This window comes from Gorilla gorilla, chromosome 3 (assembly GCF_029281585.2).
Source record: "Gorilla gorilla gorilla isolate KB3781 chromosome 3, NHGRI_mGorGor1-v2.1_pri, whole genome shotgun sequence".
Lineage (NCBI taxonomy): Eukaryota > Metazoa > Chordata > Mammalia > Primates > Hominidae > Gorilla > Gorilla gorilla.
The window spans coordinates 18,325,518-18,342,566 of NC_073227.2; the positions used below are offsets into that span (position 1 = coordinate 18,325,518).

A 17,049-nucleotide genomic window follows, 5' to 3' on the forward strand; every position below is an offset into this window, starting at 1 on the left:
CCAAGCCCAGATGAGTGAGTGGGACAGTGGACGCTGATGGCTCTTGCTACAAAATGGAGGAAAACTATTCAGCCACTGTTCAATTCCAACCTGTAACAAGTGCCCATTTCAGTGGCTCCCTGAGGTCAAAACATGGACATTCCTACTCCAGTTCCAGGTCCCAGAAGCGAGGACATTCCTGCTCGTCCAAACCCCAGGACCCCAAATCCAAGTCTGTGGTTCACCTCTGCCGACGCCTCCCACAGGCTCTGGCAGGGTGGTGTCATGTGTCCCTCCCTGGCCCCAGAACCCAGCAGGGGCAAGGGAGGGGCCCGGCACAGTCCAGGGACACAGATGACCCTCGAGTAGCTCATCCCCATCACCTTTTCCTGCACCTCGAGCCAAGGAGTCCAAATGCAGAGACTGATGTCTGCTCCTAAAATAGCCCCTTCAAAGAGAGAAGCCGTGAAAAGCCCATTAACCAAAAAAAGCGAGGGCTAAAAATAGCCCTTTCCACAGGGAGGCCAGGCCAGTGAACAAAGAGGGAGAGGGATTGGGGAACCTCCCAGGGAGTTCAGGAGCAGCAGCTTCCTGAGGCTGCCCTCACCGGCCCCCTGCCTCTGTCCCACCCCAGCCAACCAGCGGGGCTGCAGCAGTCTCAGTCCAGCCTCATCCCTGGTGGACAACCCACGGTGTCCGGTCCACACTCCTGCCTGTCCTCCCTTGCAGCCAACACACAGCCAAGACTGACCTGTATCAACGAGCCCCCCTCCCCACAGTCCTCACTCCCTCCCACCAATATGCTCCCTCTCACCACCGAGGAAACCGAGGCTTGAAGCACTGAGGTCATAATTAAGTACCACACCCATGTCAACATCACAGAGCGACAGAGCGCTGCAGGCCCCAGCTGGCCTGTCTCCAGCACACACACGCTCACTACCTACCTAGTCAGCTCAGGAACCCTCTGGGAGCCCACCCCATTCCCCCTAGCCTCAGCTGACCCCTGCACACAAGAGGACCACAAGCCCACCCTTAGGCTGTTCACATGCCTATGAGCTGGTAGAAGGGGACAGGCTCTCGGTCCCCTGTGCCCAGTCCCACCCCACACAAGCCCAGCACGGGCCTCCATGACCCTTGGTCAATGGGTGTTCCCAAAACACCTTTACACCGTGACCTGCGAGGCTGGCTCTGGACCATCCTTTGGCCCACCCATCCCCCCCAGCAAACTTCCCTGCAAAGTGCCCTGGGCAGCCCTGCAGCCCGGTCCACTTAGTTGGGCTGAGGGGCACAAAGGAGCTACCCACCCACCTGCCTCTCCCGTCACCCGGGACGGGTCAGCTCAGTCACCATGTTCCCTGGAGAACAAGGACCATATGAAGGGACAAGAGGCTCATCCTAACTAACCGTCCTTGGGGCACCTACTGGCCACGTGACCTGGGCCAGGTCACCCTCCCTGCTGTCAGCCCCCAGTTTTCAGGAGTCAGCCATCAGCCCAGTGAAGAGCAAGGCCAGTCGACAGGAGGGGTGGCGCGTGCTGAAAACAAGGGAGGGGGTCCTGCATGCCCATCACAGGGGCATGGCCCAGGCAGCCACCATACATGCCAGAAGGGCTGAAACACCTGCTCTCTGCCCTGTCTTGGAAAAAGAAAAACCACCAGAAACCTTGCCTGTTTAGAGCTCAAATTCTCCTTATCTATCAGGAAGGCAGCACTTCCAGTAACAGCCACAGCTGAGGTTTCCAGCCCTGCTTGGCTCCAGCCTCAAGTGGGAGAACTATGTGAGGTATGAGGTCCCCACAGGGCAGAGGCAACGGAACAGAGGGAGCAGTGGAACCCCAGTGAGGGAACCCAGAAGTCTTCCGTGCTGAACATTTTTCCACCTAGAATCACAGCTTGTTAGATCTGGCAGTGAGTTCTCAGTTCCGCATCATAAGGCTGAGCCCCCAGGATGACACGCTGCTCTAAGTAACCATTTCATTAGACACAAACTATCCAGTGCACCACCAACTCCTGGGACCTAGGACACGCACACAGCTGTCAGCCACACTCCAGAGGGGGCGTGTGGTCATCCTAGACCACCAAACCAACTGCTCACCCGACCGGAGGAAGCGGATGGCCAGAGAGGCAAAGAACCTGGCCCAAGTAATGCGCATGGCGAAGGCAGACAACAGAGAGAAACTCAGTGGAGCCTTTAAACCCATCCAGGAGTACCTATCCCAGGAGCCTGCCTGGCATGAAGACATCCCCATGGGTGAGATGTGGGTAGGCAGGGAGATGGTCTCGCCACCCTCCCTTTTTCAGGCCACGGTCAGACCCTCTGAGGGGAACCTACCCCTGGGTTCGCAAAATGCCAGCGCTGGAGACCCGAGACCACTGTGCCCAGGGTCTCCTTTCAGAACCGTTCTCCTGTGATCCTGGAGGTTACTTCCGCAGGTCACCTACCGTGTCTTCAATGTCACTGGGTAGGAATGAGCCGGCACCCAGGCTTATTCCAGGCCAAATGTTCCTCCACTCCCATCTTCCTGGAGCCTCATTCAGGCAAATGAAGACCAAAGCTGGGCTACGGTCCCTCAGGACGAGGGGCACACAGGGAATGCTGCTTGCATTTCAGCTCAGGCACAGCATCATGCAGTTCTGCTTCCGCTTGTACTGAAACACCTTCAGAACATGCCTTGTTCCTTTTCAAGGCAGCAGCTCCAACACGACCCAGCTGGTCCCTCCGCAGTCATACGCCAGTCCCTCTCCCACCCGGGTAACTAGGGAAGCACCTGCCACCCCACCTCTGCACCCCCAAGCTCAGGGCAGTTTCCTGGTCCCGGCCACAGGGGGCCTCTGCAGGGAGTGGGTGCAGAAGGCGCAGATGAAGACAGGGCCGAGTTGCCACCACAGCTGCTCATTCTCAGGAGGGGAGGGGCGGCAGGCAAGGCCACCACGGCCTGAGGGCTGGTGCGGAGGCGAAGGCAGCCCAGACTCAGCCGTCACATGCTGCAGAATGAGAGATCTGGGGAAAAAAGACCACTGCTATGTGGATTTCACAGCAAGTGGAACTTAATTCCCTCTAAAATAAAAAATGCCCACATAAAGTTTTAAAATCTTTTACTATAAAAGGCTCAATTAATTCCTGAGAACTTCCACATCCCAGGCTTTCCGACCGCATCAGAAGAGCCCACATATGGGAGGAAGCCCAGCGATGCTCAGCCCACCATGTCCTCAAAGCTGACTGTGTCTGGGCCTCATGTTAGCACTCACGCCTCCTCTCACTTCCCCCAGCCTGCACGCGCTCCCTTTGTCTTGGGGTTGGTCATGGAGAGCACGACCGCAGCTTTCCTCTGGGGTCCGGAGGGCTTAAGTGCAGATACACACCAAAGTGTATCTGCAACTCAGAAGGTATTTGGGGGCAGGTGTGGGGTCCCTGAGCACGCTTCCTGTCCTTCCTATGCGTGGGCAGTTGAGTCCGCACATGTCTCCTGAGCATGTGGATGGTCACTGCTGCCTCTCACACTCTCCCTGTGGCTGAGGGTGCAGCACGCAAGGGTCACTGTCACCCTGTTTCCGGGAGGGCCCAGAGGCATGACTCACCCGAGGGGGGGCACAGCCACCTAGCTCTGTGCCAGGCCACAGCCCTTTCTATTTCTCCCAGGTCCTCAGGCAGGGCCCATGGTTGTGGGTTCCACAAAAGACTTCAAGACACATGGTGGTACCCACCCTGGAGCTGGGCTAGCGGGGCAGACATTTGTACCCAACACTCCTGGGCCAGGGCAGTGGGGTGAAGTCCTTTCTGAAGTTAGAAAGGACAACTAAAGAGAAAGAATGTTCTGGCCAAGTCCCCAAGCAAGCACACGGGGGCACAGCAGCCTGGTGAAGAAGGCAGGCTCCAGCCCACCCCTGGAACAAACTGGCGCCCCTGACCCTGCTGAGCACCCTGTGCTGGGTTTAATGCACAACTGCAGAGTGGAAATGATCCCTCCCAGGACAGGCAAAGGAGCCCCCACCCACAGTCGGCTTCTGGCTACCACAGAAGTCTCTGAGCTGCTTCCTCCTGCCCTGGGCTGAGATGGGGTGTGCAGCTGACTCAGCATTACTCACCCTGCTCTGCAGTGCCTCCACCCTAGCGAAGAAACATGGCCTGAAGCCACAGCCTTCAATACAGCTCCCAAAATAGCCAGGTCTCCACTACCTACCCATTAGGTGGTAGCCACAAGAGCAGAGTCTGAGAGCTGCCGCATGTTCAGCTGCATACAGGGAGCCTCCCTATGCTTTCACCTGCCCAGCCAGGCCCAGCTCAGCCTGCGGCTCCGCGACAAAATGAAGCATGTTTCACTACGAACGGGGCATCCTTGGAAAGCCCTCCTGTACCCTAAGCCAAGAACAGTCTCTGGAAATTCTGCTCACTTTGTGGGTCCCGTCCTCGCCCTTTCCAGCTGCACTGTGCAGGCTATTTATGATTCATGGCATGATGTCACTAAAATGGACAGTGCTCCTCACTGAGCCACTTTAAGGACATGATCTCATTAATCCTCCATGAGGCAGACAGTGAAACCACTGACGGTTCCAAGAGAAGGAGTCCCGAGACCTTGGTCCAATCTGCAAACACAACCTCCTCCAAGGACATCAATAGTCCCTAAAATGTGCGTTTCCGGGTCCATTGTTCTTGTTCATCCTCAGCGCAAGCACAAGCGGGATGGGGAAAGCCGGGGCAGAGCCGTGAGGTTGTGCTGAGACCGGCTGCTGGGCTCCTCCCCTCACTCCTACAAGGATGGGGCAGGAAAATGGGCATCACAGAAGCTCCAGACCTGCCAGGTGGCTCTCCTACTTCAAATTCATAGTCAAAACCCTCAGATGCTGCTGGCCCCGGCACACCCCCATCTTGCAGAAGGGAGAAGTGAGGAGGCTTGGCAAGGCCTGGGTGCCTAAGGCGGGGCGCATGCACGGCATGGGCCTCTGAGATGCTGCCAGCTACACCCAAAGCCTGCCACATTTCTGGCACATTTCTTCCACAAAGTATCTTTCAGTCTTCTAACCGTTTGTCACTTTGCAGGTGCATCACTGCCCTCGCTGTCTCTAGGAGAGACCAATCTGGATGTCCCGCAAGCTCCTTTCCTCTGCCACTTTGGTGGCTCAGCTAACAGCAGGCCCTGCAGGCTCCCCTCTGTAATGAGCACCTCCAGCCCCAGATGCTTGCCTGGTTACACGGCCTCAGGGACGTCCCTGCCCCAAAATCTGACAGGCACACATCATCCTAGGGCAGGGCCCTTCCTTGTGGGAACCATCCATGCCCAGCTGAGGGCCTGGGGAGGATGAGTGCTGGGTGGGGGAGCCCTCCCTCTCTCTGCAGACCCCTGGGAGCCCACTTCTGTGTATCATGGCATACGTGGCATGTGCTGTGGTCTCTGCCATCAGCATCTAAACAGGCTCAGCCTCTGCTAGCCTCATATACAAACCACAAATTTCACCCAAAAGTAAGTTCACTTACGCCAATTGTGAACTTGAACTTGAATGGGGGTCCCTCAAAGAATGCCGCGCAGTTATCATCGCTTCCCGTGGCCAGCCGGTATGGCCGGCTCTGCTTGATGTCCACGCTGTTGATGACTTTGTTGTGTCCTGTAATCTCGCCCACAGAAGAGCCACTATCCCACAGGAAGACTGCTCCAAACCTTGACCCAATGACACGGGTGGAAGACAAAAAAAAAAAAAAAAAAAAAAAAAAAATCAATCCCAGAAGGCTGGTAAGCAATCTGACAGCTGAACTGCCAGTGCACAGAGGATGGTGTGACTGTCAGCAGGCAGCTCAGAACGCCACAGGGACAAATGAGGGAAGCACTGGGGTTCTGGCTCCACAAGGCATTTGTCCAAAGGACCCAAGAACTAGATGGGGCAAGCCGGCGCCTTCGGGAAGGGGATGCACGTGTGTGTCTGTGGGGCCCCACACCACAGGGCCCAGGGCTATCTTTACAGCTTCACCGTTCTCCTTACAGTTCTATTGGGAGGGAACAGTTACCATCCCCTACAGGAATGAGATGCCCTGCTCTTGGCTGACATTCAACAAAAACACTGTTTTAGTTACTATTTGCTACTGAAAAAAGAAGGAATTAAGACCAACAGGAATGACTTGAAAAGCCATGGAAAAACACCTACTAGAACATGTACGAGAAAGTGCCATTCAGTGAAGAACAGACATGCCACTGTCAAGTTCAAGGGCTTATGGCCAGCCATGGTGCTGCAGGGGGGACTCTGACTCTCTTGAATTAAAAAAACCTGGGTTTCGGCACCGACCTCACCAGTTACTAGGCCCCTGAGGTCAGTAGCCACCCAGTGCCACCCAGCCAGCATCCACTGCCCCTCCCTCCTCCATCAGAGACCCTTGGGGGAGGTGCCCAGCTGGAAGAAACAGTTCAGCCTCCCTGGCAGCTTCATGGGGCAGCTGCTGTGAGGGACCCCGAATAGAAGTGGTGTTGCTCTTTCACTCTGTCCCCTTCTTGCTGCCTGCAGGTGGGCATGAAAGCTGGGGTTCTAGAAGGCAAGGGACTCAGGATGTCACAGGAGATACATGAGTGCTGGGCCCTGGTGACAAACCCAGTGTGATGTGGAGTTCTACCTTACCTGGGGCTGCAGCCAGCCCTGACGGGGACCGGCACCCACTGGGAGCTCAACCCTCACGAGTCCTAGTACAGACATCAGCGCATCCCCCTCCCAGGGTCATGGCACATGGACGCATGAGCCACAGGCACAGGGCAGGGAGGGGCTGAGAGGAGTGACTCACTTCTCCCTTCCTTCCCCGACCACGGCGATCCTCTTACTGTCTTCAGTCCAAGCAATGTCTTTGATCTTCCCAGCGAAAGGCTGGTACTCATACTTCAATAGGTGCTCCTTCTGCGTGGTATCCCAGATCCTCAGCTTCCCAGACACATCTGTGGGGCACAGCGGGGGGGAGAGGGGGAGGCGGCGGTGGGGTAAGGGGCAGGGTGAGAGCCACAGGTCACTGCCGGGCCAGGGCCACGTGGCCACAGGCCCACTCAGAACCACGTCCGGTTGCTTAGGCTTTCTAGAGGAAAAGGCCTAGTGAAGAGAACGTGTCTTAGGGCAACAATATTCAGCCACCCTTAAGTCAGAGCCCGTGGCATCCAGAGGCCTGCCATTTGGGCCTCTGCATTTTGCCAGAAATCATCTGGATAACAAACCCTGCTTAGGCATCAGAAAAAGCCCAGGGACACATGATGGCAAACTCCAATATGCCAGGAAGTGGTTTAGTTTTCTCACTGTGTTTCTTTTCTTGTAGGGGCATCAGAATGACGTGTGGGCCTCAGGCCACCTTTGTGGAATGGGACGACACTGGCTGCACCTGCCTCTCCTTTGCAGTTGCTGCAGTGACTTCTGGAAACGAGGTGCACAGCTGTGAGGGTGCAGCGTGCTGCCCACTGCGATGCCTCAGCGTGGCCTGGCGGCCTCCACCTGGGCCTGCAGACCCGGCTTCCCGTGCAGCTTCCCAACAGCGTGCTGCTGCCTGGCAAATCAGCAGCCTCACTCACACACCGAGCAGTTCCACGACGCACAGGAATCCAAGCGTAAGATTCTTTTGTGAGAGTAGCAGGTGGGTGTTGCGGGGGAAGGAGAACTACACACAGAACTCGATGCTGATTCTCTTCTCACCGGAGCGTGGGCAGCCAATTGTAACAGAAGCAACACTGGGGGCCACGTACCCCCAAGCCCCCACCACGATCCTGTCACCAAGTACCAAGTCCCAATCCCGACACACCCTCTCCAAATGAGCACTGTGTTGGCGTGAAGAAATGGGAGCATTCTAGACTAACTCTCAAGGCTTCACGCTTTAAAACCTCAGCCCCATCCGCTAAGCAGGTAAAGGCGCCTTTTTAAGAGGATCCTCAGGCCACGTTAACAACCACCACAGCTCTACAGCTGCTTCCAGTGAAAAGAGCTTTTGTTTTCTTGGTGCAACTGAGCAGCTCAAAGGAGGGCAGCAGCTAAGAGCCAGGCCTTGGGAGCAGGGGCCCTGGGTTCACATCCAGCCTCTGCCACATACAGGCTTTGTGGGGCTCAGCAAGCAACATGGCTTGTGTCCTTATCCAGAAGAGGGGAAATAACAGAGCCACTCACAGGGCTGCTGTAGGTTCCACGAGTTAACACGTGCGAAGTCTCCAACTAGTCCTCAGTGCACAGCAAGAGCTCGTTACGAGTCAGGTGGAACGAGTCCACGAATTAACTGAGGCTCTACACAGGCCACGAAGATGCCTTGCTTGTGGGCAGACACAGCCCGAGCCTAGACTGAGCAATACTCTGAGATGAGGGAGATGCACGTAAGGACTGTCCTGCTCTCAGTCCAGCTGCGGGGACAGGCAAGAGGTGATGCCAAATCCAGTGAACGGCACTAACTAAGGGGAGTCCCAGAAGGGCCCAGTTCTCTGCACAAGGTCCAGGAAGACCACCTGCTGTGCTGCCTGAGCTGAGTTCCAAAGGTGACCTGGAGATCTGCTTAGTTAAGTCCTTTCACTGATAAAACAGGCCAGGGGGGGAAGAAGGGGTCAGAAGAGGAAGTCACCACAGGCTGGCAGCATCGGAGGGGAGCACTGTGTGTGCAGGAAGGACATGCACATACACTCAGGAGCATACATATGCACACATGCACACATGACCACACATGCACACATATGCAGACACACATTCACACATGCACATGTGACCGCGTTGTCTGCTATGCTTAGGCCCGCCCAGGGCCCATGCTGCCCCATGGAGAAGACAATGCTCTCAGGACAAGGCAGAGGGCGTCCCACCCTGAAAGAGGCCCCTTCCTCCAGGAAGCCTGCCCTGGGCCTACTTAAGGCCAAACCACACGCCCGTCACACGGCCCTCGCCGACTCCCAAGGGCAGCCTGGAACCACGGCCCCAGCGCTAAGGCAGACAGAACAGTAGCATGGAAATAACCTCAGGAAAAGGAGGCCTGGGCCTGCCCCCGAAATGACCTGTGCACTGAGGACTGCCCCGTGGCAGTGGGCCACGGTGAAGGGGGCCACCCTTCACCGTGACCCCAGTGGGAATGTGGGCTCCCAGAGCGCAGACTGACCGTTGTGTTTAGTGCCGGAGGCTCCCAGGTGCGGAGCCCTTCCCAAGGTTCAATCCTTCGGCAGTCATGAACCAGTCAGACTGACAGGGTCTAAAGATCCTGCAGAGGGCTGGGGCCAGCTGCCAGGCAACCCACTTAGTGGGCCAGCACGGCTCTTTCTCAGCCCCCTCCTCCAAACCACCCCCCACCACACTATTTTTAGCCCCACTTCATCTCTGCAGCAAACGTTCCAATGTAAGCCTTAACAATTGCTTCGCTCTATTCAAAGAAATGTATTAGAAACATAAAATGTGATCTCGCCCAAGAACACTTGGACCTGAGGATGGCCCCAAACTCCCTTGGCTCCTCTACAAAATCAGGGCACTTTTCAGGGAGGACAGCGTCCCACGATGGCCACTTATTTATGTGGTCTGTCCTTTGCAACAGTCTCCGCAACAGCCTTCCATTGAATTCTGTCTCATTGGACACCTTTCTGGGGACTGGGGACAGGGCAGGCCTGGGCCCGCAGGTTCTCAGCTTGCAGCTAACAGGGCAGGGACACTGCGCCAGGCAGGGGCGGAGGCCCTTGCCAACTGCATTCCTCTCCTGAGAAGACACTTCTCAGAGCATTCGGCTCCGTGTTAAACATGTAAAAGACATTCGGGCCAAATCTTGGGGCTTTAAATGAAGAGACTTCTGCTGGCAAGCAGGGCTTGGGGAAAAAATAAATCATAGAGCTAAATAAATCATGGGATGTAAATGAGAGCATGTTTTACAGATGGAGCTGGAAAAGATCTAAACACAAAAACCATTAAATGCCTACTATGAGCCAGACTCCGGGCCCAACCCTTCACCGTGACCCCAGCTGACCGCCAACAGCAGTCAGCCAGCTCACGCGGCGGCCTGGCTTGATCAGAACAGAGCCCCAGTTTTGTGACAGGTAATGGGTCACCCAGGGGGTAAGTGCCCATTAGTGCAACAGCCATGCTGGGCATGTCCATGCCTTACTGGCTCCTTCACACCCTACGAGGCAGGCACTAGCAGCCCCAGTTTGGAAGAGAAAATTCGGGCCCAGGAAGGTGAGTTACTCAACTAAGGCTACACCGCCAGTAAGAGGCTGCCATGGTCTGAGTGTGCCCCCCAAAACCATGTGCTGGAAACTTAATCCCCAATGCACCAGAGGCGGCCTATGGAGAGGTGATTAGGCCAGGAGGGCTCTGCCCTCAGGAATGGGTATTACGACACGAGCAGCTTCCCAACAAAAGGACAAGCCCAGCCCCTCTTCTCTCTCTCACCTTCTCTTTGTTCTTCTGCCATGGACTGACACAGCAAAAGGCCCTTGACAGATACCGGCCCCTGCTGTCCAACTGCCCAGCCCCAAGAACTATGAGCCAATACATTTGTGTTAGTTGTAAATTACCCAGCCTGTGAGCACAAAGCAGACTAAGACAGAGGCGAACCCAGGTCCTCCCCAACCCCAAGGCCCACCATCTCCCATACACCCTTCAGGACAGGCTGCTGTGCACACGCAGGATGGTACAAGCATAGGGCCATGGCGTGCGTGAGTCCTGCCCTCCCCTACTGGCTGCTTAGCTCTCTCAGCAATTTGGTCACAGCCGTCACTCTCCAGAGAGGCTGACGAGGCCCACATCAGCTTACTCACTTGGCCTCCCTGGGCTGCAGATGGCTAGGCAAGGCAGGCAGTAAGTATCTGTTGAGCTTATGAATGAATGAGTGAGTGAATGAACGAGTGGGCCACCACTCTAGAAGGGGTACCACTCTCACTCCTGTGCCTCTTGTTCCCATCTGTATACAGGAAAAGCTCTGCGTCAAAGAACTAAGTCAATAAAAAAACATCCTTCAGGAGGAAAGATCTCTCCACCCCTGCCTCTGCCTAGCCTCCCACTGAGCCACACAAAAGCCCAGGCTGCAGAGAGCAAAGGCCCAGTCCACAAATAAAACGTGGGCGCTGGCCTGGAGGCCAGCATTGTGCTAGCACTGGGAAAGGAGCAGCGGGTAAGAATGACACAAAACAAAACATCCATTCACACATATACACAGACACACACACACACACACGGCCCACACGGGCTCCAACATACCATGCCATGGCTTCCCGCAAAAGGTCCCTGGCCAACCTCATGGTGGCATTTCTGCTGACCTCCAAGCTGGAACTAACTGCAACACTACAAACTAGAAAGTGTCCTTTCTGTTCTAGAACTAAGGCCAGTTTTGAAAAGGGGCATTTTGGTAGCTTATACCAGGGGTGTTCAATCTTTTGGCTTCCCTGGGCCACAGATAAAATACACTAATACTATCGATAGCTGATGAGCTCGAAAAGAAAAAAGAAAAGAAAAAAAACCTCACGTTTTAAAAAGTTTACGAATTTGTGTTGAGCTGCATTCAAAGCCGTCCGGGGCCACACGCAGCCCATGGGCCACCGGTTGGACAAGCCTGGCTTACACATTCCTTGTCAGCCTCAGCTGAAACTAATTATACTGGTTCCCCTCAACTAACTCACCACCCCCAGCCTGCTCCCCCACCCCCCACCTCCCTCCTCCCACTCTCCCAAGGCCAGAAGCCCAGCTTCGCCCTGGGCCCCGAGTGCCACCCAGGCCCCCACAGGTGTCCGCGAGCCTTGCCCCTATACAGTACCTCCGGAGGCAATGTAGAATCCGCTGGGCGCATACTTGGCCACCACCACCTGATGGGCGTGCTCTGTGTAGATGTCAGCAAGGGCTGGGTTCTGCAGGAGGAGACCCCAGAATGAACAGAAGCAATGGAGAAGCAGTCAAGCTTCCAGCTCTCCACATCAACACATATGGGGTGAAAGGGGTGTACAAAATAAAAAACACTGAAGCTCAAACCATGAAGAAAATCGCAGAAGCACACCACTTGCCTACATATCTACTGCCTGCCTACCTATCTCTGGGTGATAGAATTTTATGTTACTTTAATTCGTTCTCTTTAGTCTATGATTGTACAACAAGGTGATTTTTTTCCTTTTCTGCTTTTCTGTACTTTCCATAATACAGAACAAATATATCAGTGAAACACAAACACAAAAGGTGGATTAGAGCAAGAAGCCCTGGTTCTAATCCCTCCCATTTGTGGGAAGCTGCATTCATTCCAGCGCTCTGTTCTCTTCCCTGTTTAGGACCAGCTCTCCTGGCTGCCAATCAATGTTGGACCCCAAACTCGGCGCCTGGCTGTGCTGTGCAGGAGCAGAGCAGGACAAGCTGTGGGAGCCCTCTCTATCAAAAACCTGGGTTTGGAAAGGAAAGTCGATTCCCCACTCCCTTTTATAGCACAGATCAAAGGCTGGGTGGACTTTGTGGCAAAAATGGGGCCAACATTTGAGACTAGAAGCATCTTCAGCAATGAGGTTTCAACATGTAATGTGCTAAAAGTAGATCCCTGTGCCTCCCTCCCGGCATACACACACACGCAAGGCCTCAGTGAAACAGAAACACACACACACACCGGGCTGCTCTCAATCTGTCTCCACAGTGAAGCTTTCTTTCAGGAGGGAATAAAGACATGGCCATCTAATCTCTGATACCTGCTGTCAGCTTTTTACAAACCAAGTGCTCTTTGAAAGAGGCAGCCTCCCGCCGGCTTGAGGCTTAGGACACATCAGATTCCTGTGAGGCTGCCCGGGCACCCCTAGCATGACCCCACCTGCTGCCACCCCACCCCTCATCTCCCTTAGACCCCTCCTCAAGACCTGAGGGGCCCCCATCTCACGAGACTGAGATCACAGAAGTACACACCCTGATTCCTGCCCACCTTCTGCCATCCTGTTTAAGCTCCACATCTGTGTGTAGTCTGTGCCCTTGGCCAGCACCTCTCCCTGCCTGGGGACACCCACTCACCCATCAGGCCTAACGGAAGCGTCCCCTCCTCCATGAAGCCTCCAAGTATGGCCCAAGCTATCCGTATCAACTCTTCTGTGCTTCCAGATCATTTAACATGTCCACAGGGATGGCACAACACACATCATAGTCCCTAGCATTCCTGTCCATCTCCTCCAACTCTGCTGTGCCCTGCTTAACATGACCTTTATCTCACTAGCCATCTCAATAAGTGGTTTCGGGGAGAAAAAAAGAAGTATACACAGACCTTCTCTTTCATCCCTAAGACTTAACACAGCATTATGTGATATAATAGACACTAGTCATCAATTAATCCATTTTGGGATAATCGTTTGCCAGTGAAATTAGAATGTATCAAGGTGTCTATCCAAAGAAGATACTACGAATGACAAGTAAGCACACAAAAAAGCGCTCAGTGTCATTAGTCTTGGGAAATGCAAGTCAAAACTACAACAGAATACCACTCCATACTCACTAGAATCAATAAAAAGAAAAGACTGACATCACCAAGTGCTGGCAAGGGTAGAGGGATGGGGACACTGGAATGTTCACACTGCTGGTGGAAATGCAAAATGGTACAGCTGGAAAAGAGTTAGGCAGGTTATTTATAAACCTAAACAGACACTACTCACACCAAACACCAGCAACCCTACTCCTAGGTATCTGCCCTGGAGAAATGGAAGCATGTGTCCACCAAAAGACACCGGAGCAATGTTCACAGAAGCTTTCTTTGCAATGGCCAAAAACTGGAAATACCCAAATATCCATCAACAGGTGAACAGAGAAACATGCAACACACCGCATTGCTTAGTGATAAAAAGGAACAAAGTGCAAATGCACTCAACACCAGCTATCAATCTCCAACATGTTATGCAAAGTGAAAAAGCCAGACAGAAAAGACTACACATTGCCTCTCACTTCATATGAAAGAAGATTTTAGAAAAGGCAACCCCAATGACAGAAAGCAGATAAGCGGCTGCTGGGGGTGAGGGTGGAAGGGGAGGGGGGGGCACCCTCCGGAGTGACGGGAATGTTCTGTCATGACAGGGGTGGTGATTATGGGACTATATAGGTTATCTGTCAAGATCCAAGCCACACACTGAATACAGACAAATTCTACTGTATCTAAAGTACACCTCAATAAAACTAAGATGCTGGCTATTTATTAAATGTCTGCCCAATCCAACCCTCTCCCACTCCAATTCGTCCTTCATATTCTGACACTGACAAATCCCTACCCAAAGCACCTGGCAAGAAAATGATCCAGTTAACAGGCAGCCCCTCCAAGACCCTGTTCGGTGTCCACTCACAGCTGAGTGGGGATAGGGGAGGTCTCACGCTCACATACAGGGGCACCTGCCCATCCCGCCAGACAGATGGCCTCAAGGGCTCTCCCAGCCTGGACGACCTCCTCCCCAGGCCGCGCTGCCGTAGAAAGGGTGGGGCTCCCATGGGCCTTCCGCTGGGGAGGGCATCCAGAGATGGAAGATGACTAGGCAGGGGCATGAGAGGAAGTTCTGCCCCTAAAAATTCCTTCCCCTAAATGGTCAGGGCTGTGTGTAAAAACCCCAAAGGGCACCAGAATCCTGCCAGCTGATGAATCACTCACTCTCGTTTGTATTCTAAATACAACTGGGTCACCGGTGGGGGCTGAGATACTCCAAACTGCAGATAATGACTTATATCTGAGTCAGAGCGGCCTCCTCCCCAGCTCCTCAGCTCGCAGAGGGAGGCTGCTTACTACATACAGAAAGATACCTCCCACCCCCACGTGTCACTCGGCCTGTGAGGCTCTGTCCCCATCAGCTGGGTCGAGATGGCACCTTGACACCCTCAGTGTGCCCCTCTCCCCCCAGCCTCCTCCCCCTCCTGCCATCCTGGGGAAGAAGAATGAGATTGGGGGTTGAGAAGCTTATTTGGGGAAAAACTCTGGAATGGGGAAAACGAGACAGGGAGGGGAGGAAGCCAATTCCAGGAGCCCCAGCGCTACTGTAGGCAAAAGTTCTGTCTCCCCATCTCCTTGGGGGCCTGGGGGAGACCACCATGAGCAGCCTTGGAGTTGCCCACTCAGGGACACCCCTCCTCCCAGGCTTTCTTCTCGTGCTGCTGCAGGCTTGGCCAGCTGTGGCAGTGGGAGGCTGTCGTTCAGTCCTCACCACAGGCCTGCCCAGTTTTCCTTGCCAACTCCCAACCCACCTTCTCTTTTACCTCCACCATTTTCAATGCAGTCCTCCTGTTCCTCCTGGGAAGAGCGATAACTGCTTTGGAATGCATCTCCACCCTCCACCAAGCCGGTAGTCTTCAAATCCCGACCCTGATTACCTCACGGTCCAGCTTGCAACCCACCCTTCCTGAGCTCCCTCCAGGCTTCAGCCCACTCATCGCTACCCTGCTGCCGCCCTGACGTTGCCAGCCCCTCCTTGGGCTGACTACCCCAACCCATGGCCCCTCACCCCCACCCTTGAGAACAGAACAGGTGCAGCCCCTCTACCTTGCTGGCCCCAGACCCCTTCCCCAGTGGCCTCCACACCTGGGGGCCAGGGCCTGTGAGGGCCAGAGCTGGGCCTGGGACAAGACCTCGAGACAAGCCCCAGAATTCTGCCACCACCCCCGGAGGAGTCCGGGGGCCTCTGAGGACATGAAGGACACCAGCCAGCAATCAAGGAGTCACACACGCGATGCAGACCCAAGACCTACGGACTTCGGCAAGTGACAGCATGTAACAGCACCCAGCCCTGCCAACACAGGGCCTGGTTCAAGGCCCAGTGGTGCCCATTTGAAGCAGAAGCTTTGGACTTGACCCCGGGAGGCCATTCTACTCTGTCACACTATGCTCAGGTCCTACCAGCCACCACCTCCCACCTGTGCACTGAGGCATCCTGCCCCAGGAATAGCTGGTCTTTTTCTGAGAATCCTGTTGAATGGCAAACCTAAACAAACTCCCCCCCGGCACCTGTACAATTTCTGTGCTGCCTTTGAGACTCGCTATAATACACAGGTCATGCAAACAAGCACACAGAAGCGACATTTACGTAACTCTGTTGTGCCCCAGGCAGCAACACTTATAATTAGTGAGCTCTGAGCCCCTCAAAGCTCTCTTACTTTCCTATGTCCTCCCAGTCTCAGGTGGGTGACGGAGGGGCCAGAGGTCACTACTCCAATTTACAGGTAGGCTGTGATGACCCTGGGTCCTGGGGCTTGGGTCTCAAGGCTTGGCACTGGTATCTCAGCTCCTGGCCCACAGTGAACCTGATGGAACATGCTAGAAGGTTGGAGATACCTGCCCAAGCAAAAAACATTTCAGCAGATGACGACACAACACTGACGAAGGGGCCTGCTGTGCTCTCCTTTAGCTGCCAACTGTCCCCGGGAACCCCAGAGAAAGTCTCAGGCATCCTCCATGGTCCACCCAGGCCAAGTGAGTGCGAGCTTCCAGTCAGGGCGCTGGCTTTGTAAATACTCCAAGTTCCTGCAAGCAACAGAGGCTGAAAGCTGTTACTGCTGTAACTGACCTGTGCAAATATAACTGGCCAGGGCCCTTATGTTCACTGGTGACTACAACTAAGGCCAAGGCTGAATGACAGCAAAAAACCTCAGCTCCAAAGCAGGAATGTAAACTTCTGCAACACAATGCCTTCTCCTAATTATCTTTTAAGGCCCAGGCAAAGGGCTTCTCCTCCAAGAAGCCTTCCCTGATGCTCCAAGCTAGAAATCATCTCTCCCACCCTGAACCCCCACCTTCCCTGACTCCCACCCCACTGCCCTCACTACTTTCCACCTTGGACTACACATCATTTGTGCCCCACCTGCCTTCTGCACTACGTGGACCCCACAGTGGGGAAGGTTCACACTTGATTCACCACAGCAGCTGCCAAATACCCACAAAGACCAGAACTTGGCTGGAGCCTGGTAGCTGTTTATCAAGAAACAAATCTCCACCAGCCACTTACTATTCACTCTCAGACAGGCCCTGGGTGGGCCCCTCAGTGGATTTTCTTCGAAACCTCACAACACCTGCTGTAAGGAAGGTACCCTCATAATCCCACATGACAAAGAAACCAAGGCAGACACTGGGCGATATGCCCCAGGCCACCCAGCTGTTAAGTGGCAGCGCCAGACCTGAACTCAGGGCCAGTTGCTC

The 17,049-nt window shown here is 54.4% G+C and overlaps 1 protein-coding gene across 4 annotated transcripts in view; it reads right to left on the minus strand.

Moving 5' to 3' along the window:
* Positions 1-17,049, minus strand: part of WDR1 (WD repeat domain 1) — a 42,546-nt gene that overhangs the window by 17,902 nt on the left and 7,595 nt on the right. For 3 of the 4 annotated variants that reach the window (XM_055385502.2, XM_063705199.1, XM_063705200.1), the window contains exons 3-5: positions 11,689-11,779; positions 6,739-6,886; positions 5,452-5,632 (exon numbers count right to left, since the gene is read on the minus strand). The exons of the other annotated variant lie outside the window; for it this stretch is intronic. In XM_055385502.2, coding sequence (XP_055241477.2) covers positions 5,452-5,632; positions 6,739-6,886; positions 11,689-11,779 — 420 coding nt within the window. The remainder of the gene's footprint in view (positions 1-5,451; positions 5,633-6,738; positions 6,887-11,688; positions 11,780-17,049) is intronic. 4 annotated transcript variants of the gene reach the window in all.